The sequence below is a fragment of the Aulonocara sp. 'chitande type north' Nkhata Bay genome, linkage group LG11, assembly GCF_057382095.1.
Source record: "Aulonocara sp. 'chitande type north' Nkhata Bay isolate Kocher_YH1m ecotype deep benthic linkage group LG11, A_spYH_male_GT1.1, whole genome shotgun sequence".
In the NCBI taxonomy this organism is placed as follows: domain Eukaryota; kingdom Metazoa; phylum Chordata; class Actinopteri; order Cichliformes; family Cichlidae; genus Aulonocara; species Aulonocara sp. 'chitande type north' Nkhata Bay.
Window position 1 is genome coordinate 25,432,299 of NC_141354.1, and position 23,906 is coordinate 25,456,204.

At 40.2% G+C, this 23,906-nt stretch overlaps 1 protein-coding gene across 2 annotated transcripts; it reads right to left on the reverse strand.

The window, feature by feature from the left end:
• Window positions 1-961: 961 nt before the first annotated feature.
• On the reverse strand, window positions 962-22,363 carry cops7a (COP9 constitutive photomorphogenic homolog subunit 7A). 2 transcript variants are annotated; one of them, XM_086311374.1, is made up of 8 exons: window positions 22,206-22,363; window positions 15,543-15,665; window positions 10,064-10,139; window positions 9,253-9,341; window positions 8,225-8,427; window positions 8,028-8,133; window positions 2,894-3,055; window positions 962-1,578 (listed from the first exon to the last, which is right to left on the reverse strand). In XM_086311374.1, the coding sequence occupies exons 2-8, from the start codon at window positions 15,663-15,665 to the stop codon at window positions 1,516-1,518; spliced, it is 822 nt and encodes a 273-aa protein (XP_086167500.1). In that variant the 5' UTR covers window positions 22,206-22,363; the 3' UTR covers window positions 962-1,515. The 2 variants fall into 2 exon arrangements, with proteins under 2 accessions (XP_086167500.1, XP_086167501.1); XM_086311375.1 differs by having other exon boundaries at window positions 2,886-3,055.
• Between the last annotated feature and the right edge of the window lie 1,543 nt (window positions 22,364-23,906).

Consider the following 23,906-nt stretch of genomic DNA (forward strand, 5'->3'; position numbering starts at 1 on the left):
GATTCTGCGGCAGCATTGCCGCACAGCGTTTCCATCTCCTCTGGGCATTTTACTGATCAATCAAAGTAATTGATTGGCTCGGTTCCGCGTGGAAGTTTTAATGGTGGTCTAGTTATGAGACGTACCGGCAGGTGTTGCGGCAATTTAGGAACCATGATGGGTAAACAACAAACATTAATGCATAAGTTTAAAAAATAACAGGTGTGAACTCGTGCATGCGGTCTCTTGGTCACATGATCACACCTATAATAAAGCACGCAGCTGACACCGTCAACTCATCTCTCACTCGCAAACACCTCCAAAGGTGTGCAGCTGTTAGATTTCACAGATCCAATCTAGTAAAAAAATTGAACCGATGAAACTGAATCGCACTGACTGAAATTAACACCACTATTTATAAAGGTGAGGAGAAAAGTGGCAGGAAGGAGGGAACGGAGAAAAACGGGAGGTTAAATGAAAAGGGCCTCACAATTTCCGTCTGCTGCCCTTTCTCCATTGCTGATGGTCAGCTAATTGCAACCATTACTGTCACACGGGACGATGAGCGGAGAATTTAGAGGAAACAGAATCAAAAGAGTGAGAGAAGGACAGAACGGTGAAGATGAAGGCAATTTTGACTGCGTGATGGAGGTACAAGAAAGGGTGGCAGGCAATTTCAACAGGCAATTTTGACATTGAAATAGAAGCTCTGGGCAAAACATTCTCATATGAAATATGGATGCTCTTAGAGTTTCTGTGTGTGTGTGTGTGTCTGTGTAGCCATGCTGGTAGTGCACAGGGGAAGCCTCAGCTCTATAATACATTAGTCTCTTTGGGGACATGCCCTAATTAATGGCTTGACCTCCTAACGGGTAGCCCCCTTCTGCGAGTTAACATTTAGCAGCGCACCCTCCGGAGTTAGACTCTGAAGCGCATTTAATAAAAGAAGTGACAGTGACATTAATGAGACAGTCGAGACAAGTACAGGGCTTCGTTTTATTTTCCAACAATTTATATTCAGATTTTTTTTCCTTTTTTACACGTCTCACCTCAGAAGCGAGCGAGCGAGACAAATAATACAAAGCAACATAGAATTAAACTAAACCAAGAGAACAATTTAGACCAAAAAAAATGCGCACACACACACACACACACACACACACACACACACACAAACACACACACACTCGCGCATGCACACACACACACACGCATACACAAACAAACAGGCGTCAAATACACTGATCCTGTTTCTGGTCAAAGGCAACTGACTCCTGCTGCAGACTGCTCTGTCTCCGTGTATTTACACAAACAGTCCGCCCGTTAACGACTGCAGGAGAGGATGTCACGCCTGCTTTATCCATCAGCTCCGTGTGTGGTTCTCAATCCGTCAGGGTGAGATTTGGTTAGAAGAAAAAGTTCCCGTGAAGCTCCCTGGTTGTTCTGTGGTAAATGAACTGTGATCACATTTTATTTATTTATTTAAATGTTTGTTTTTGTCAACACCGTGTGTGCCCGTTGATTAGTGAGTGTCCATCAGTGCCGCTGTCCCTTCGTCCTCAGTTGGACTTGGACCAGATCTTGCCGCTGCCTCGCAGCCTGGACAGAAAACAAATACAAAACTCAGCTGGTGTTTCTTTTTTTTATTTAAATAATTTGATGACTTACATGTTTACTTTCTGCTTGCTCTACTGAAGCAACAAATTACTGATGCAACCTGGGTGCAAAAGTGTCTTTATGCTAAAATTCCCAACACCAGTATTTACAGTTTTGTTTTTTTCGCAGTGGCACTGATCACAGTGGATTTTCTTCTTCTGCATATTTCGGCAAAGAGCAGATTTCTAATAATAACAGCTGCAGTATCAGTCCCATCCTTTAAATAGCTTCATAAAGAAATGGTGTCAAAACTTGTTTTCATTTGAGGATTGAGGTTAAGCTATCATTAATTTGGATTTTAAAACACTGAGTGGATCTTCATTTGAATGATGTGTGGTGCTGAGTGATGGAAATTACAGGGCTCTATGCTTCGTCAAAATGTGACAGGCAGCCAGAAAATAATCACTGCTCTCTGTTTGACAAGAACAACATAAACAGCAGCCAAGCAAAGCATCTCGGCCGGTCACTGGAGGGGGGAAATGGTTCTTTCAGGAAGGAAACACGCGGGGCGTTTGTATATCCACTGACATTTTACAATCCAGGACAGATGTGAAATTAGCCACTGGTAATTAGGCCGGATGGAAGCAGAACAGAAAGAGAGTTCCTGATAGCGGGGTTATGGTACCGCTGCAAAACACTAATGTGCATCTGATAATAAAGCTACTTCATGCAGACACACGCTCTGCACAGACAAGCCACTTACAGCAGCAGCTGGCTTTTTACTGTTTATTAGAAAAATGGAAACACGGTGGTTCTCGGCTGAATTAACGTTTTGCTCTCTACAAGAAACCCGGACTAATGGCTTTAATTTAGTGTTTGAAGTAGTCTTTATAGTTTCATGCTTATAAGTAGGGATATACGTATTTATGAAGCACCTTTCAAAAATCACAGTTACAAAGTGCTTCAAAGAACAAAAGGAGGTGCAGCGATAAAACAAACGTAATGGAAAAAACCTCCATATGAAGCTTTCTGTTCCAATTTTGTGACTTGTAAAAATGAATTTCTTATTTGGATGGGGGAGGGAAGAACCTCAACAACAGAAACTTCATTTAAAAGCGTACCAACCAATTTGAATAAAATGCGCTCAATCTGTAAAATATTTAGCCATGAAAACAATAAATGCAATTTCTATGCAAACTCCTGGTGGGTGCTTTTGTATAATAAAATAAATAAATATGAAAGCAGCTCACTCAAAATACTCTGCTGCCCGCTACGTGCAACCACTACAAACACAGCGGGACGCCACTCACCCTTTCACCTTTGAGCTCTTTTTGCCTGGTTGTCTCGGTTCCTGAGAGGAAGCGGGGTCTCGTGGCTCGGCGGGTTGGTCTGCGTCCTGATTGGAGGCGGCTCCAGCTGGAGCGGGGCCTGACGATGGAGACGCGGCGCTGGCCTTTAACGTCTTCTGTAGATTTGAGACCTGGTGGAGAAGTGAAGAGAGAGGGTAAAAACTGAAAATTAAAGGGACGAGCGTGGGTGTCCTCTTGTTTTAGTGACACCAGGAGGCCATGTCAAAAATATTTAGAACAACTGGTAACGTAAAACTCTTGTGTCTGGGCTGCTGTTGGTCCTTCAGCCTGCTGTGGAGAAGACAGCAGCCATAACAGACAAAGAACTTCTTTGTAGTGAAGTGAAACTGAGTTAAAAATGATTAAGACGGTCCACTGCGGCTGCTGTCTGTGTGTCTCGTGCTGATTGTTTGGTCTTTGATATTTTTCCCATCTTCTTTCCCCATTGCGCTGAACTCTGCTGTCCTGTTCAAGCCAAACTTTCAACCAATCAGCATTCTACCTACGTACAGCGTCACTGCTACATGTCTTTGTCGGCTGCACACCCAGAATGAAGAAAAGGATCTACACAAGCGGACAAACACACGTCAGGGAGCAGATCTTGTTTTTTTTGTGCATGTAAAAAGTTACAAAAACCAAACTCCACTCTAATTATCCTTTTATGGTCGCGTGCTGAATTTTGTAGGCTGGTGTACTGGCCGTGTTGGACACCAGAGTGTATGACCGTTTCTTTCTTTAGCGCCATTTCAATGATATAACAGTACAGGAGCTCAGAGATGGTCTGATTACAGAGTAGGAGATGCTGCAACAGCTTGAAAGCTTGCTTCCTACTTTAACTTCTTCTATTCCCATAACAGCACTGATGCTGAGAACATGCAAGTGACAACTGCAGTGTGTCAGGTGCACCTGAACCAAGAAGTGTCAACGATCACAGGACTGTGGTGACATCACAGTTGACGCACAAAAAACAAATGCTTAATAACAGGTTTTTCTTCCTCAGAAAACGTGTAGCTGAAAAGTCTCTTTTGTAGTTGAGGATTTTTTTCTTCCTGTTACTTATCTACATCACTGTAGATAAGAATGAACAACTGCCTCGGTCCCACATTAGTCTAAAGGGCCATATACAAACGGAAGCATTCGAGGGCTGCCGCGGAGTCCAAGCCTCGACTGACCGATTTATCACCTATCTAATGTTCGCTGACGATAGCGCCATTTTTGCCGAAGACGACACCGAGGCAACTCACATCCTCTATGACATCGCCCGGCACTCCAAACTGTACGGCCTCAAGGTTAACGCTGAGAAGACCAAAGTCCTGACCACCGACGGCTCACCAACGATCGTCCACCTTGATGGTGTGCAGATCAAACAAGTCCAACAATTTCAATATCTGGGGTCCCTCGTCGAGGAGAAGAAAGTGGCATCATCAGCGGAGATATGCTCCAGAATCGGGCAGGCGGCGGCAGCATTCGCTTCCCTGCGCTGGTGCGTCTGGAAGAAGAACAACATCTCATTGGCGACAAAGATCCGCCTTTACTGAACCCTGCCCATTCTACTTTACGGCGCAGAGACGTGGACAATGCTCAAACACGACCTGAGCAAGCTCAAAGTTTTCCAAATGCGTTGCCTTAGATGCATTCTCGGCGTTTCCCTTCGCGACCGTCATTCGAATGACACCATCCTCACCAGCTGCGGTAGCCAACCAACGATCGGCGACCTAATCCAGCGCCGCCGACTCCTTTGGTTTGGCCACATTTGTCGAATGGACCTGAGCCGCTACCCCCATGGCCTACTCTGGTTGACCCGCCCCACCGATTGGAGGGTGCATCGAAATGCACCAAAGAAGACATGGATGAAACAAATCCAGGATGATTTGAAGGCCCTTCGACTTGACCTCGAGCAGGCAAGAACCATCGCCTTAGATCGAAAAGCGTGGAAGATAATCGTTGGTCAAGCAAGAGAACCTGCGGCACCTACAGGAGCGTACTGGTTGCGCGGCAGACCACCGCCGCTGGTCGCCCGCTAAGGACAAGAAGATATACAAATGGATGTGACGGTGAGAGGCAATGGACAGTGAGTTCTTAGGCCTGACCAGGAGGTACCAAACCCCTCTCCTACGACAACCTATGACAGGCTCCAGTTCTCCCGACTCTTCAAGTGGGACAGGTGGAGAGAACCAAATTCAGAGACTTGTAGAGATGACTGCCGAAATGACCGCAACACAAGATGCTCATTTATCCTGAACCAGAACCTGTAACATCCACTAGCAACCAGCTGTAAACAATGGGATTCAGAGCGATTCAGCTGATAAATCAATCACTTTAAATTCGGGGAGAGGTTATCTGTGTCTTCTAAGGTAATGAAGAGCCCGTGGATGACTTCTGGAGGGAACAGCCTGCATTTAGAAGCTTTAAAGTAGATTTTGTATCAAAGGAAACTTATAAAAGCTTTTATGTTCCACTGATTGTAATAAGTTACCTTTAAATATCCACTCCTTGCCATCTTTTCACTTCTTCAAACATGCTTTGCTTTGTCACCTCAAACCAGATTACTTATGCTTTCAGTAATTCAATCAGTTTTCTTCATCTCTTCTTTTAGTGGAGTGATTTATTGGATGATTTGTTTTCTATAAGGTTGCAATTTGTTTTCTTGTTTCTTCTTTTCTTTGTTGTGCTATTTTATTATGTTTCTTCTTCTGCACTTAAATATAAAATGTTACATCTCGAGCAGTTTAACCGCATGTAATAATTGTCAGCACAGTGCACGGCAAATGTGGCTAACACTGCAGTGTTGTTTACTTCTTCTGTTACTCTCTCTGCTTCCATAAACTGTATTTTAAAAGAGCCGAGTTCCCAATAAAGCAGTTCTCATTTACATACCTCTATTTTTCTCTTGTCAGACAACAGGACAAGCATGAAATAGTGACACAAACACGTCCCATTATACTGATGTTATGCAGCCTTAACTGACAAGCCATTATCCGAGCTGCTGCACTGCTAAATCCTGATTTTATAACGACAATGATGTAACAAAACCACAATTCAGAAAAGTTAACGGCAATGTATAAGCTGCGATATTGTCCATATTTACATGTTAATCTCTCAGAGGAATGCGTTTAGTTAATCTTATGAAAACGCTGTTAACTTAAGCAGTCCGAGTCCACTCATGTGAACTGCAGGTAGAAGCAAGTTAAATTTAGGATGTTTTAAGACCTTTTCAAGAGAAAAAAAAAAAGAGACCAAGCATGGAAAGAGAATACACATTCATTCATTTTTGGCACGTTATCCATGGTTGTCTGTCTCTATGTGTTGACCCTGTGACAGACATCCTGTGGTGACCTGTCCAGGTCGTTCCTCGCCTCTTGCCCCGTGACAGCTGGGATAGGCTCCAGCGCCCCTCATAACCCTGATGGTGTCAACGGGAATAGAGATTATTCCCACTGCCACCGATACATACAGGGTGTATGAGAAAGAATTATCGTGATTTATTTATCGTATTGACGCATGCTGTGAGTCCAGAGGGGCAACACATCGAACACTTGTGAACATTGTTTATATTTTGTATGTAAAGCTTTTATCAAACTAATTTTCCTATCGTTGCATGAACTGTTTTCTATAGATATAAGAACAGCCTCATATAAAGCAGCCACATCTAAATATGCAGCAGTGGCAGAAACAGTGGTGTTGTCTCATCCATACTAAAGTCAACACTTTCAAAGGTCATCTTATAGTTAAAGTACACTGAGAACACTTTCACTTTAAGAACACTTTGAGGGCTTGATGCAGCTTAACTCTTTGTGAGCAAACGAACGCTTGTAAAAGGGTACGTCTGTGCCAAGAGAGCGGCTCGCTGGCACGACGAAAGCGAAGAAATGTTGATTTGGTAAGTAAGTAATTCCTAATTGGGGAGACTGGCCAGGTTTCAGAGTATGGACAGATGTGAAAGGGGAGTGGCAAATGTCACCCAGCGGGTCAACAGAAGGTCAAAAATTCAATCCCGGGCTCTTCCATTTCACCTGTTGAAGTGTCCTTGGACAAGACACTAAAGCCCAGACTGCCACATACAGTCAGATGATGTGTTTTATGATTAGAAAGCTCTCAAAGCCTCTGCTGCTTGAATGTAGTTTTAATGTAAAAGGGATTTGAGTGCTCAGATGGAGTAAAGGAGTACTATGTTATTATTGGTCCATTTACATATGACACATGTACAGTTTGTTTAGTGAACATGTAAAACTATTCTAGTTACCCCCAATGAGTCTGCAAATATCTGTAAGTCTACATTAAAACAACAGTGAGGTACCTACATGAATACAAAAACATGTTTGCGTAGCTGCATCTGTTCCTGTTCACACTGCCCATGAATGCCTTTGAAAGTCCCCTCTCACTTTTCCATGCAAATTTGCAGTGAAAAGTTTACGTGAGGCTTCGGCCCCTTTTCCACAGACAGGACTTTAACCTTGCTGAGCTGCTCTCTTGCACGGAGAGGGAGTTTTGTACTAAGACAGCTTTAACCTTGGAAGATGCCCACTTGATTTGTCAAGCTCGAGCTAGTTGGAGCAATCACACATCATCAGTGAATTTACTGTCTAAATCTGGCATGAATACTAATAATAGAGGGGTGTGTCAGTGCCTGTGTGACTGACAGCATCTAGCAGGCTGCCTGAGTGTTGATGAAGGGAACATGAGAAAAGTAAACAAACTTGCACCGTGGCTTCATGTCAGTCAATTTAATGCAAATCTCGAAAAAATGTAAAATAAAAATGCATTCATTATCTTTTCTATTTTTTAACCCCACCAAGCAATTCACAGAGCTGCGCTAACAGAGAATAAAAATGTTTAGTTTAACATCAGCTGGACATTTAAGGGACTGCAGGTTTTTACTGACACAAAGTGCATTAGAAAAGAAATCACTTTAAATGGCTGTTATGAAATTGTTAATCGCATTCCCACTGATTACAGACTGATTACAGAAATGAGGTTGCAAATAACGAAATATGCAGTCAGGGTGAAACTAGAATACCACAAATGGCTGGTAGGGAAAAAAGGGGAGATAGTAGCCAAGCGGAAAAGAGACAGAACTGAAGACTGAAGGGAGGAAGGACTTACTTCTGTTTCCACTTGGACTTTGACCTTTAACTGGCTCTCTCTGTATTGGTTTGCCCTCGAGACTTGCTCCTCAATACCACACAGAACTGCCTCACAACCTGCACACCTGAGAGAGAACAAAAGCACGGAGTAAGAAAAACAGATAATTGAGACATAAATCTAAAGTGTGTCCACAGACACTTAGAGGTGATACTGACCACTCCTGCAGCGTGTTGATTATGTTTGGCAGCTCATTAGGGCCGAGGTCGCGACCCACGCTGCAGTCTACCTCCACCTGCTGGTTCCTCTGATCCAGTTTCCCCTGGATGATGTCGCAGTAAACAGCTTCAATCAGCAGGTCCTCGAGTTCCCGCACGTTCTTCAAATCGAGCTGTTGCAGGAGCAGCGAGTACGGCAGGCACTGAGGGGAAAATAAAGAGAAGAGGAAAGTGTAGGTAAGCAGGCAGCTAATTTGATTCCACTTCAGTGCTCTGATGGAAAATGACTAAAAAAAAATGTTACAGTGAAAACGCTCATTTGTGTAAATGTCACTGCCAGAGGAAGATGAAAGGAGCTTAAATCTTTACAATCCTTCACTGGGCAATTAGTGAGTTCAAACCCACATGTAGGGAGAGCGGTGACACATTAAGGAGAAAAACAAGGGGGCAGGAGTGAAAAGAGCGATGTTAACGGACACAGATATTAAGTTAGAGGAGGAAGAAAAAAAAAAGACAGCACTGGTGAGAATAATGAATCTATTATTTATCAGGAGCAGAAAAAAGAAAAGGGCACAAGGAGAGGTGCAGGACAGTGGAGAGATGCTGTAACAAACCACATAAGATGAATACTTTATCGTGGACATGGAGTGCTGGCACTGAAATTTCAAATGACACGAAGGGTACAAGTTGTGCTGGTAACTTTTCTTGAGAAATTAAGAGGCTCGTCTGTTGTTTTCCTCCAAATTTAGCTGATATATTTACAGCCACAAGCTTAGGATCACAGCCAACCTCACACGAGTGTTAAAAAGAAAAAGAGAAAAAAAAAATCTGATTATGAGCCCGAGGAAAATAGCAAAGCCATCTAAAAGCAGAATTGCCCACATATCATTTATATCAGGGCTTGCTTTATGACGCCTGCAGCAAATTTATTTTCTAAGATTGAGACAAAGAAAACAAAAATCAATACAACACCACAGCTCATCTGCACTTTTATGTAAAACCTGGACGAGAGAATAATGGACCTGTACCTTGAGGTTGGAAGCCAAGCTGATGATTGACAGATGACGGAGTTTGTTTCTCTGTGCCGGGGTCAGCTCGGGAAGTGAGGCTGCTCTCTCTGCAGCAGCAGACGAGAATAATAATACACAAAAAAACAAATAGAAACACAATGGGAAACATTTACCAGAACAGTGTGTAAGTGTTACTTTACAGAGGGTCAAACAGCCACACATAATAGAAGCAAAACTTATTACTATGAGGTGTAATGTAACACAGCAAGGTGAAGGTGAGTGTGGAGCTGTTTAAGCAGTCAGAGAACAGAGTCGGGAGGAAGTCCATTTCCTGCAACTGTGCCTCCTGCTGACTCGCTACCCTGGTGACAGGACTCACGCCCCCTGAGACGGCAGCTCTGACAGCTCCTCTAAGGGATCCACTACACAGCTCTATGAAAGTAAATGTGCTCCCTGGCGGCAAGTCTCAAAAGGGAAAGAACAATAAAGTAGGCTACAATCTTTTTTTCCAGGCTATTGGTTGATCTTCAGTACATAATTAGTCATAATTAGGATTCCACTTCTACTTGAAGCTTCCTGGTGTGTTACGCAGAAAGCAATTTAAGTTGGAAAAGATTTGTTTACAGTCTGTTTGTGACACAGACAATCATCAGTCTAAATAGGCTCCAGCAATTTTTATCCATGAACCACCTGCCTGCAGCATTTCAGGTGAGGGTGTTTAAAGCCTCTGTGTCAAGGTGCCTGCCTTGAAGCAAAGAAATACGGCTCATAATAAAAGAGTTGCAGGGCCACCCTATTACTTATTTACATTGTGCTGCCGCTGCAATACCTTTGTAGTCGCAGTAGGTTCCATAGGCAAAGAGGTTCAGGAGCTGGTACACCGGTGCATGAGGACCATTCTCCAGCTGTGGTTTGGAGAGAAGATGAAAGAGAAAATGATGTGGCAGAATATTGTAAGTAATGAGACTCTCTACGTAAGAGCTATTCAACGGCATTTTATCCATGGACAGAGCAGAGGTGTTTCTGTGAGTCAGTAAAAAAGAAAGAAACACAAAAAAAGACCTGACGGGTATATTCAAATGTGTTAGGACTATTCTGCATTCATACCAGGCTCCAAAATCCATCTCTGGCGATCTGTGGGTCATTCCATCTCAGTTTATAATAAAAAAAAGAAGTTCCCACATGACAGTTTCACAGTTTTGCCTGAAAAGATTCCAGGTAAAGATGCACTATTTAGCAGGAATTATGCTGGATTTCAGCTCCCTAGTGACATTAATTTTTGCAGAAAAAATACTTTAAGTTATGAAAGGTTTTAGATGTTTTATAGCATAATTTTTGAGCGGCAACTTTAAAATTCTAGAAAATTACTTGAGCTGTGTCCTTCAAATATTTCAGAGTAAATATCTGGTGCTGACTCTCTGACTCTCAGGAGTGAAGCTCAGGTTAACAAAGAATGATGGATGTTTGAAGCATCATAAATATTTGGATGCCTAATCGCTTTCAATTTGGAGTCCTGAAGAAACTGCAAGTTCACGTAGGGATAAGTAGGGGCTTATATTTTCTTTATAGCTTCTCATATACAAGACACAAAATATTCTTTAAATCAGTCCAGATCAGCTGAATAGTTTCACTGATATTCAAGCTTGAATATGGAAAACAAAACCACATTTTCATTCAACTTCACTGTGATATTTCCCAGGTATGACCCGATATACCAAATCTAAATTACCTTTTTTGAAAGAGGACATTTCTGCTAATAACATATCAAAATTTGTCCCAGTATGAATTTTGAAATACTCATCTTTATGTATGGCAGTTGAGGATTATAATAAATTCAAATATTTCTAAAATTTACTGGATCTAAGACAAAGGGCCTAAATTTCACCCGCTGCCTTTCATTTTTAATAGCCGAGATAAAATTTGAGAGATTGTCCTTATCAGATTATTGGCTACAGAGATACTCGGGCTTCAAAAGTGCATTTTAACATTCTTATTTAAGTATTTCCAAGATATAATTTTCAATCACTTGATCATAAAGTCTCAGTAATTCAGCTAATGACATTTTTTTTCAAAGAAATTATAAATACTACACCAACAGCATTTAATTCATTTGAAGAAATATAATATAACACCACATGCATTCACATGCATGAATTCTGCTACCTGTATAGCTTGCATCATCAACGTTAATGAAACAAGTTATCTTCAATAGCAGAATGTAACTAAAAGTTGAATTCCTTCATGGAAGTCTCAGCCTTTTTATGTCATCCTCCTTAATTACATATCTGCATCCAGTGTACCAGGAACTCCTGCCTGTAATCATGTGCTTATGGTACTGAGCACACATCCTCTCTTCTTGGCTAGAAAAAAAAACTTCCTGCTGGGCCCTGAAGGTGCATAAATTAAATTAAAACATGTTGCTCGGCTTCTGAAACAATCTTTGGCTCCCGTACATAAATTTAAGAGTGTCAAAAAAAAAAAAAGAAAACACCTCATACTGAGAAAATGAGACAGAAAACCATCACAAATTTTGATATATTATTAACAGAAACCTTCTCTTTCTAAAAAAGGTAATTTGGATTTTGGTACATGGAGGCATACCTGGGGAATGTCACACTGAAGTTGGATGAAAATGTGTTTTTTTTCCCTCTCCACCTATACTGAAGCTTGAACATCAGTGAAACCATTCACCCGATCTTTTAAAGAATATTATATGCCTTGTGTATGAGAAGCTATAAACAAATTATCAGCCCTCTACTCTCCCCTTCCAGAATTTGTAGTTTCTACAAGCCTTCAAATCTGCTGTCAGAGATTAGACATCCAAGTATTTATGACACTTCAAGCTGCCATCATTCTATGTTAATTTAAGCTACACCCCCGACAGTCCATATTAATATCGTCATGGTACCAGATATTTCCTCTGAAAAATCTAGCTCAAGTAATTTTCTAGATAAATGAACTTTAAAATATCCCCTCAAAAAAAGATGCCAGAAAAACGTCTGACAGCAGGGACCTGAAATTTAGCATAATTCCTATTAAGAGACTATCTTTGCCCTGGCAAATCTGAGATGGTCAGGTGGGAGGCATATGATGAACTGACACAGAATGACCCCCGTCTAATATTTCCTGGTCCTTAACATTTAAATAGTAATCACATCCATCCATTTCCTCACCAGGGTTTTTTCTTGGCTCAGAGTTGGCCTTAGAATAGAATAGCCTTTATTGTCATTGTACAGAGTACAACGAAATTGGAGTGCCACTCCCTTGGTGCAAGTTTCAATAATAAATATAAATGTAAAATATAAAAAGTACAAAAAAAACAATCGTAAGTACTCAAACAATAGTATGTACAATATATACAGGATAGCAGCATTAATATAATGACAGTATGAATAGCAGCATAATATAATGACAGTGACGGTATGGAATAGGTTCAATTGTTTTTGTGCTTATTTACTACGGTGATAGCTCTGGGAAAGAAGCTATCCCTGAATCTGTTTGTCCTGGTTTTATGTGACCTGTACCGTCGGCCTGACGGTAATAGTTCAAACAGTTGGTTGCTGGGGTGAGAGTGGTCCTTGATGATATTGCCAGCTCTGCTGAGGTACCGAGAGTTTGCAGTGACCTCCAGGCTGGGCAGAGAGCAGCCAGTGATCTTCTGGGCTGTGTTGATGACCCTCTGCAGTACTTTCCTGTCTGCAGCTGAGCACCCTGCATACCATGTTGTTATGCCGTACGTTAGGATGCTCTCTATGGTGGCTCTGTAAAATGTCACCAGCAGCCTCTCCTCCAGGTTGTTCCTCCTGAGCACTCTCAGAAAGTGGAGACGCTGCTGGGCCTTTTTAACCACCGCTGTAGTATTTGCAGTCCAGGAGAGGTCATCAGATATCTGCACGCCCAGAAACCTCATGGAGTGTACCCTCTCCACACAGCTCCCGTGAATGTAAAGTGGGGCCGGGTCTGCTCTGCCCTTCCTGAAGTCCAAGATAAGTTCTTTAGTTTTCGTGGTGTTCAGTTGGAGGTTGTTAACTGAACACCACTCAGTCAGTCTGTTGACCTCATCTCTGTAGTCCGACTCATCCCCCCTTGAGATGAGTCCAACCACTGTGGTGTCATCCGCGAACTTTATGATGGTGTTTGAGAGATGGGTAGGGGAGCAGTCGGATGTGTAGAGCGTAAACAGGAGGGGACTCAAAACACATCCTTGTGGAGACCCGGTGCTGAGTGTGATGGTGCTGGACCGGTGGGGGCCGAGTCTGACAGACTGTGGTCTATTTGGGTGACTACACACAGCATGATAAGGAAGATCGCCTGGTACAGTTACCTTATACCTTATGTGGCCATTTAATAAACAAACGTGTCAATTATATTTTAATTAATAAAAACCTGGCTAAAACATGCATGTTAAACAGTCGGGTACTAACATAGTGCTTTTCTACTAAATCTGATCACTCTTTGCTACTCCAAGCCTCATCCACCTGAAACACACACATTCATACAAGTGCTTTCATCGTTCACACACTTACACTCTGATGGATGAGGGCAACTCTGCAGTCAGTTTCTTGCCCAAGGATACTTTGACAGGCAGGTTAAAGGAGACAGGGATCGAACCACTAGCATTTAGCAGACAACCTGCGCTACCTCCTGATGCACAGCTTCCCCATGGTTTAAAAAAAATATTTTAATATAACTTTTAAAAAAAAAAAAGAAAGAGGGCAGGTGAAATTCTTCTTTGCTAATGTCCAGCTGCTCTATTGCAGAAATCCTATTCCATTTCAAACCATTTTCCCTGTCCTTATAAATAACTGGAGGCCATCTATTAAATTTAACAGAAATTATAGGGGGGAAAGGAATGACCGCAGTGGCCCTTCGTCTGACTTCTGTAATTGCCTACGTCGATTTGAGTGTTGTGCATGTCTGGAAAGTAGCTAAGAGGAAAGGAAAATATTCACTGCTGTTAAAAATACAAATATTGTCTGATGAAAAGAGAACACTTGTCTTTGTCCTGCCAGAGGAAAATCACAATAGAACTGAATAAACTCACACAGGATGTTTGGAATAGATTATTGTGTAAATAGATGCACAGTTAAAAAACAGTGAGGGGAAAAAACACAGAGGTAAATATTTGTGTAGGCTGTTGTATTGTTGCTCTTCTGTCTAAACTGACTCCAAACCGACATTTTTAATTTCCTGTGGTATTTATCACTTTGTCTGAACTGTTCAGAAATCTCAACTTTAGCTTTTTTCTCTTGTCTTTTTATTGCAATCTGTTAGTTAAAATGTCCTCTGCTATATTTCTTTAGGACTGCTTGTCTTCATTTTTTTTCACCTTGGTATGGTTCTTTATTAAATAAGGACAAATGCAATTTATCTGTTTAGCTCCTAAAAAAGGGTGTCTCAAATCCTTAGCAAATATTCCCGCTGGTCTGGCTTTTTCTCCATCCTTTTCACGGCTTAACTTAAGTAATGGATGAATGTTTCTGCTAAATCACACTCTCCTTTAAAAGCAGCATTTCGCTTCAAAAGCAGGGTATTAGCTGTGTGTATGTAACGTGTTATCCTGCACTTTATGGTGCCTTCAGGAGCTCGATGCTTATTATGTGTTGTTGTGTTGATCGGAGGGTGAGTTCTGATTTCAGTCACTGGAACATAACTGTGGTGTTTTTCCACTTGCACGGATGGCAAATGTGATTCAGTTTGTAAACACTTGCAATCATACTACACACAAGCTGTGCAGCCACTGGTTTGGCTGATCAGCTTCTTCTTGTATTCATTAAAGGACATTTTTGTAATTTCCCTCTGCAGTTTTTAACTTAAACTCTCACCACCAGGGGGCAGCATTAAGACAGGAAGGTCTGCCATTTACCTGGCCAAAACTGTAAATAAGACTGTGCTTAATCATTTTCTGGTTAAGTGATTAAGCTTAAAGGTTATAGTGACTTACTGCATAATCTTGTGGGACCAGCTTGGCTCTAGTTCATCTTCAGTTTATATATCTTCAGGAAATTGACTTGTTAAGTATGACATCATTATCACTTCAGGATCCAAAAGCTCCTTCAGGTCCAAAAAGCAAACAAGCACTGAGGCACCACTGAGTTAAAAATGGTGCAAATTCTTTCAGCTCCAATAAAATTATCAGTGTGGTTGTTCTCTGTGGTGTTGTTGGTATCTTTAGTTAGTTTTGGAAGAATTTATTGATGGTGCATTTAAACACAAGACTTAACTAATAATGATTTTCATTCATGCCAGGACTGACAATATCCCAAAGGGCAGAGTGTGTGGATAAAGCGTGAGGAAAGAGCATTTACCTCTCTGACATTAGGCAGCTCCAAGATGTCAGAGAAAACATAGAGGCCTGGGGTCTCCAGCAGAGAGCTGACAGCCTGGGCCAGTGCTGAGCCTGACAGAGACAGGAGCTGCTCCACCTCCATCTGATGCCGGGAGGACACAGGTACCAGAAACACAGTTAGCAGGTTAGACGAGACAAGGATACTACAGAGACAAGGATGAGCTGCAGAGCAATCACGATAAGAATCAAAGAGATATCCTCTCTTATTGCCTTAGCTCTGCCACTTTATTAAAGCCCTCTGGGGACATCATATCAAAATCTTTGAAAAACACAAGAACAAGAACTACAATGGTCTATTAATGAAGCCTCAGACCCCACAGCATCTGCGTGCAATGCCATGCCCTTGTCAAACCTTGCAGCCACTCGTCACTTGTTGAAAATATATCTATATAAATGAACAATACTCACTCTAATTTAATGTCCAACAGCCAAGGGCTCTTGACCAAAGCACTTAACCCTCAAACTGCCTGGAGAGCTCCTCAGACACTGAAAGAGCAGCTTAACTGGGCAGTACCAAAGCAGGCAACAAGTGAAACGAATGTGAAGCAGGGCATGTATATTCATCAGCCCACTCCCTCAATAGAAATACGATGCAAATGCACTTTGGGCTGAAGGCAGCACCAGAATAATTACCTAAGTACTGACATGAATCTATCTGCGCCTCAAGCAGACACTTAAAATCTGGAAAGAAAACAAACAACCTAATAAACATCCAGGACCATACCCCGATCTAACCCGTCATATTTAATGTTTTCTTTACATTCTCTAGTTATAAAAATCTAAATGTATGCCAGTTTGATCCCACTTCCTCCTGATTCAAATGAGCCTCAACTGAGCAACTGATGGGATATTTTAAGATCTTAATCCCAGCAGACACATCCTGGGACACAAGGGAAGTTGGTATTACAGATGCATGATTAAATTATTGCAGTTGCATCATACTGGCATCATTACCTTAGGCCACTTCCTAAAATTTATGCAACAGTGTCTGGATACCCATTGTGGTGCTAATACTACTCTGCCTGCTTCTGCTGATGGCACCAATATAGTATCTTATCCCCATAAATTGGACACATTTAGATGCACATTTTCTGTATGTCGCCCCATCGCATCATCATTGAGGAGGTCCAAAGTGCACATTCCCAGATGAGCTGAAAAGGTGAGTGGACATGCGATTTAATCAAACAAGTTAACCTACACCGTGCTAAAGAAACACCGCCTCTCGTACTTTCAGGGCTTTCTAAAAGTCAAATCAAGCTCGAAGTGTGAGGCTGAACTGGATCCATCTGTATACCTCAACTGAATTTAAAAGATGGCCAAAACTGGCTGCATATCAGTGAGAGGTGGCATGAGGAATTTGTTGATCTGCTCAATATGAGAGATGCAGCTGTCCAGACACAAGATACTGTGATATAATAAACATGAATAAAACAGAAAAAACCCCACTGTCATTCATGAATAAATTTAAATGGACAGACAGCTGCAAATTAAGATACGTGGTTTTAACAAAGACCTTAGGTAATGCCTGTATTATTCTTTTTAACAACGTATCCTTAATTTTGCCTATTCATTTACTTTAATTGTGTATTAATGTTAATACAATGTCCCTGTCCTACCATATTCAGGCATTACAAGTCCTACTCAAAACATTCAGTTCTTTAGCTATTGTTATTGCTGAGAGGAGCTCTATATTTGGACAGCTAGAAAATCAAAGTGACTAAGACAGTTTATTAAATAATAAAAAGTCTATACTGCAAGCAGAAGAAATACAAAATTGAATTTTGGAGCTGCAAGCTTCCACTGTTTTCTAATACCCCGAACTCACTAAACAGCTCCCTGTGCTATAGACTTTGCATCGCAACCAAGACACATGCTGAAGGTCACTGCAAACCACTGCTAAGGCTTGAGTTTTTGTTTTGACACTTCACATAGTCAGCTTCTTATTAAATGCTGAGGCAAACTGAGCCATAAAAACACAGAGGTTACAGCCTGTGCAAATACTAAAAACCTAAAACAAAGAACAGAAGCTTAAATCATTTTAAAGCTACTTAAAGGAAAATAACTGATGAGATGTTTGGTTCTAGATTAACTAAGACCATATGGACAGAGGACAGAAATTATCACGATGTGACAATAAAGTTGCTTGTTTTGGTTAGGTGGGGTTTGTGTCCTCTTTACCTTTCTGCAGGCAACTTTGGGAGCTGCATATGTTTTATGTTTGACTGCTGTCTAGACCAGGGTCACTGCATATAAACACATTGATTTGTGTCATTTTAACAGCATTTTTGAGCCCTCATAATCTCTTAAGTACAGGAGGAGCTGTAGCATGAAATTTTCTGGGCTGAAAAACAAATTTAACATCGAGTGAAGAACTGCAACCAAATTAACTTTACACCCACTCCAAGTGTCACCATCTAAGGCTAAAATCAATTTTTTGTTTAGCACAGTTTCTTCTGTAACCAACTTTGAGGATCATCATGGGATATATCACTGTTCAAATAACTAAACTGTATCAATGTAATGTCTATCACATAGAATAACAGAAACAAACACTGGTACCCAGAAAGAAACTTCAGGAAGTGCATTTTGGATAAACTCTCAAGGGTTATACCACTGTGTAAGCTATCTGGCTGGTGAAAACAAGCTATGAAAGCTATATACCTACATTTTGGTACCAGATTCATTTTTAGATGCTACTCAAACTACATGCTTTATGTCAGTGCAAATTTTCACCCACTGAGGGCTTGAAAAAAAGACTTTTTCATAGTGTGAAGGTAAATTTAGCATATGTTCTTAGAATATTGAATGGTCATTAATAAAAAAGAATCTGTTTATTCGGAGAGGCTCAGGTGGGAGACACTCACTGAATTTATCGTTGAATGACCCACCAACCTGATTAGCATGTTTGCTGTTTCTCAATGCTAATGTTTTCTTTCTACCCTTTCCCCAACCAGTAGAGACAGATGGCAGCCCTCACTGAACCAGTCTGGTTCTCTCTGAGGTTTCTTCCTGCTAATAAGACCCCCTACTGTGCTTGCTCAAATGAAAATTGTTATGCTTTACTTTAAACTACCGTATTTTCCGCACTATAAGGCGCACTTAAAATCCTTTAACTTTCTCAAAAATTGACAGTGTGCCTTATGTATGAATTCTGGTTGTGCTTACGGACCTCGAACCGATTTTATGTGGTACACAGTGCTCAAAAATCTGTCAAAAAATGTTTTAGAATGACTTAAGCTACGAAGCCGCACAGCTTGATGGATTGTTGGAGCATTATGGCTACCATAGTCAGTAGCCTCGCAGAGTAATCTGGGTACAAAACTCCGTCCGCATCAGGTCCCAAAGTCAGACGAACACTGCAGCATCACCGAGAGTTATAAACTGTCTAAATTCTTTCCTCTGTAATAAAATGATCAGTGTTGTTGCTTTACCGGGTGTAACAGTTAAGTTTAACATCCAGGCATCCATGAAAACAGAATTTATTACATTTAACGGAGTTAGAAATTATCAGGAAGTTAGCTCGCTAGTTTCCACCTAAACAAGATATACCATGTTCTGACAGAGAGATTTCTGAAAAAATTAAAATGTACAGCTCTGCTATCACTTCCAACATAAGTGAAGACAGAAAACTAAACAGCAGTGACGTTTGTAGCGTTACTGAAGTTGGGCTAGATGGTATATAATGATGTGCTACATGATCGCTAGCGGCACAGCTATGCTAGCATAACATAAACAGTAAAGCTGGAATGCTAACGCTTGTTTCGCTTAATGCGCCTTATAATCCGGTGCGCCTATGTATGGAAGCAGACCCGTTCATCGACAGTGCACCTTATAATCCAGTGCGTCTTATGGTCCGAAAAATATGGTAGTTACTATTCTGAAATCCCCTGAGATTACTTGTGTTATAATTTTAGTAAGTAAGTAAGTAAACTTTATTTATTAAGCGCTTTTCGCAGACAGGCAATCACAAAGTGCTGTACACAAATATTAAAATATTAAAATAAACAATAAAATCAATAGACATTATATACAATGTAAAAGATCAAATGTAAATAATGTAAAAAAAATAAAATAAAATAAAATATGTAGATCAACAAAAGGCTTGTTTGAACAGAAGAGTTTTTAACTGTTTTTTAAAAACAGTTAAAAACAGTTTTGTAGCATTTTAAGTATCATCTACGTATCAAATCTGTGAGAGTTAAAACACTAGTAGACTATTTAGAAGTAAGGCCATAACTATTAGTCTGTCAATTGGCTTCATTTGTTCGGAATATGAAAATTAAAGATTAACCAACTGTGGAATTATGGGCCCATATTGGTGGTAATTATCATTATTATCTCATTTTGAATTTGATAGTAGCAACACGTCTCAAAAAAGTTCTTCTTTTTCATAGTGTTCCAAATGTTTTCAGTCAGCAAAAGAGCTGGATTGCAGGCAGTCCAGTTCAGCACCCGGACCAGGAAGTCACGCTGTTTTCATAGCAGCGGTATGCAGTTTCACATTGTCTTACTGATTTATGGAAGGACTTTTTTGAAGAAAAAAAAAAAGCCAGATAATCCCTCTCCTCTTTAGTCAAGAGGATACAGTGTCCACGTTTTGCAAAAAGAATTTCAATTCATATGACCTCAGAACAGTTTTCTATTTGCCTCAGTCCCTTTTCAATGAGCTGTGACCCAGAGAAGATGAGGTTTCTGGATCATGTTCACATATGGATTATTATTTGCATAATAGAGCTTTAATCTGCATTTGTGGATGTGATGTTGAAGTGTGTTAAAAGACAGTAATATCAACAAGTGTTCCTGAACCCATGCAGTGATTTTCAGAATAACATAATCCTGTCTGTTTTTAATGCAGTGTTGCTTGAGGGGCTAAATTGCAATGGCATCCAATAGTGATTGTCGACATTGTCCCTTGGGCACTTTGAATCATTTAATATTGTTGTGGACTGCAGATGATGAGATACTCAAAGTCTTAACAACTTTATTATCGAGGTACATTACTCCGAAACTATTCTCCAATTTGTAGATGCAGTTTTTGTTTTTTGGCAACAGATCATGTTACTGACTTTTTGCCAATTAATCCAATTAGTTACAAAATGTTCCTCCATCTGTTTCTTCTTCATACTGCTTACTTTTTTAACCTTTAATTGCTCCCAAACCAAATTTATGGAAACATGTTTCTGACATGAAATTAAAAATGAACGGATATTTTTCATAAAACAGTGTCTCCATGTGAATAAAATCTGGGTTTGTGAGATTTTAAAATCATTCCATTCTGTTTTTAGTCACATTTTACACAATGTTGGAAGTGAGTTTGTGCTTGCCAATACACTGATATTCCCTTAATAAGGCTAATACTAGCGCTTACTAATATTCACTTCATGTTTATCAGTGTACCCTTGAGAAACTGTCATTCACACTCTACCAGAGATAAGGGTGACACCTTCAAATAGCTTGTTTAGTCAAACGAGCAGTGTACCCCACAAATTATATTTAAAGTGTTATAAATACCTCTGGGAACTAAACCATTTTTGTCATATTTGTTTTATGGATATATTTAAATTGACTGTTCTGCATGAAAAAGGAGCACAAATACATTTTAGCACTAATTGACATTCATAAATAAGAGCCTTCTTTGCTGACAGTTTTCGGTCAAAGTCACAAATAAATCTGCAACTTTTCAGGTCATTAATACAATACTGTTTGAATCAACTTGTGTGCATAAAGTTTGCATTTAAATATGAAACTACTTCAAGCAAAGTTCCTTCACCACTTGGAAGCCACCTTGAAACCTATCCGTGCGTATATTTCCAAGCATTATCTATAATTATTTGTAATTTAATTGTTCAGCAGCACAAAAGCTGCATCTACAGAGCAAGCAGTCAACCTGACTGCTTTAAAATGGCAGACTTTGCCCAGAAATTGGGTCTTTAAAAAATTATTGTTTCCTTGCTTGAAGTTTTACTTCTATCACCATGTTAATTTTGTTACATTCTTTGTTAAAATTAAATTAATATTCGTCTTTCAAGTCTAAAGCAGTAAACAGAAACGTCTCTGTCATTCTGTACTGATTCAAGATCTCAATTTTAAACTTGTTAATATTAAATAACAATAACAACAACAACAACAATAATAATAATAATGATAATGATGATGATGATGATGATCTATTTATTCAAACAAAAATCAACCAAAACATAAAGTGGCGCTTACAGAGACTTAAAGGGTCATGTGTTGTCCTGAAGTAAGTAGTTAAATTTAGGGTGCACTGATATTAAGCTTATATGCTTACCCGGGGCGAAACATCAAATCAGCTGTCAGACAAAGTGCTAAAGATACACATTATAACTGTAGTTTTGGGTAGCTGCCCGACTTTAAGCTCACTGTTTACGTAAACATTACCTATTATTCAAGCTCAATGTGTCATGCTAGCTCGGCTGCTAGCGGCTAATTAGCCGCCGACAGGCTTCATCTAACCGCTGACTTCAGGCCTCAGTCCATTTTAAGGCTTTATATTGACTTCAAACATGCCACCATCGTATTCAGATAGCCAATAAACTACATATGCATTGAAATATTAAAACAAAAATGGTAAAACGCGGATTAGCGTGTTAAAATTTACCTTGTTGTGTTGGTTTCTGGCAGACAGTTTCCCTTTCGAGCGCTCAGTTCCGCTACAACAAAGTGACGTAATCCGTGATTGGACAGCCGCTCAAAGCAGGCGGGACAAAGCCAGCTGTCAATCACGATTTGTTACAGCGGATTAGAGAGGAGAGCACCACTTAGCGGCGACTGGGTATACTCCACGCAAATGTTAGCGGACTGTACCGAGTGTCAATGTTCTCATGAACAGCAGTCAGTGATGAAATGCTTATTCCTGCTAAACACAAAGCCAAATAAAACAGTTAGCATGCTTTCAACTTAGGAACATAAATATGAAAAAAAGGCCTCAACTGTTTATTATCTTCAATAACCTTTACTAATATTTATTTTCTCTTTAATATTACTCTACATCTCCCAAAGTCTATGTATGTATTTCAGAGGGAAACTCAAGACAAGCATGATATCTTTATCTTCTTATTTTGGCTGCTCCCTTTAGGGATCGCTACAGTGGATCATCTGCTAGCTCCTAGCATCCTCCTCTATTAGAATAGAATAGAATAGAATTCAACTTTATTGTCATTGCACATGCACAGGTACAGGGCAACGAAATGCAGTTTGCATCCATCCAGAAGTGCTTTAGTGATATAGATATATTACAATATATATTAGCAATAATATAGATATGTGAGTAATATTACAGAAATGGGTCTATTATGGTATGTTATAATGTACACGGTATGAAGTATGTTGTGAATATTCTATAACTATAAGTATGTACAGGCTGTAGTGAGTACAAGCTATGTACAGGCTATGAACAGGATATAAATATGAAAAACTATACAGAATATGAAATAAATAACTTTACAGAAATCTGAGATATACAGCTATACAGCTATACTGCATGTCCTCCTTAAACAACATCTGAACCTACACTCTGGTTTGGTTCTTTCCTTTAAGATATTTCCTTAGGAATTAATACAGTATTCTGATTCTGAATCCTCCTGCCTGGATGCTTGATATTCAACATTTTCTCAGTGATATATCCACACTCCCTCCTCTGCAAATAAACCAAACCATCTCAGCTCTCTTATGTACCCTCTGTTGCTTTGAATGGTTGGCCACAGGTATTTAAATCTTTACTATCTCTACTCCTTTTATGATCCCTCACACACACGTATTCTGTCTTGCTTCTGCTGACTTACATTCCTCTTCTCTTCAGACTATGCCTCCATCACTTTACCTCCTACCTACTCTAAGTACAAGCCACAATGTCGTCTGCAAGGAGCATCCACCATAGAGACTGCCTGACCTCACCTGTGAACCTGTCCATAATCATTGGAAACAACAAAATGTTCCCCATACCCTTCACCACGTGCTTTTAAATTACATAACTGATCAGTAGATATAACTGTATTTAAGTATTCATGGCCCCAAAAGGTTGATTCTGTTCATCTGGACGTAGCGTGACGAAACGTTTCTCCAATTGAAAACGCTACGTCCAGATGAACAGAATCCACCATTTAGGATTTACTTACTCGTGCCTTTTTAAATTGCACAAGTTTTCCAGTATATGTTGTTAGGGCTTGTATCTATTTAAAAGTTATATTGTCTGTTTATTAAAAGGTGCTTTACTAGGGGCCTTGTATATGACATTCTTGCAACTCATAATACTCCAATTCTTGTGTAATAGTCGACAAATGTATCAAAAATAAACAAAGAA

Bases quoted from the DNA above. Each gene is read 5' to 3' on its own strand.
- cops7a (XM_086311374.1), bottom strand. From the start codon at position 15,665: ATGGAGGTGGAGCAGCTCCTGTCTCTGTCAGGCTCAGCACTGGCCCAG. The intron at 10,140-15,542 runs GTAAATGCTCTT...TCCAAACCACAG, and splicing joins AGCTGCCTAATGTCAGAGAG to CTGGAGAATGGTCCTCATGC. The intron at 1,579-2,893 runs GTGAAAGGGTGA...TTTTCTGTCCAG, and splicing joins CAGGCAAAAAGAGCTCAAAG to GCTGCGAGGCAGCGGCAAGA.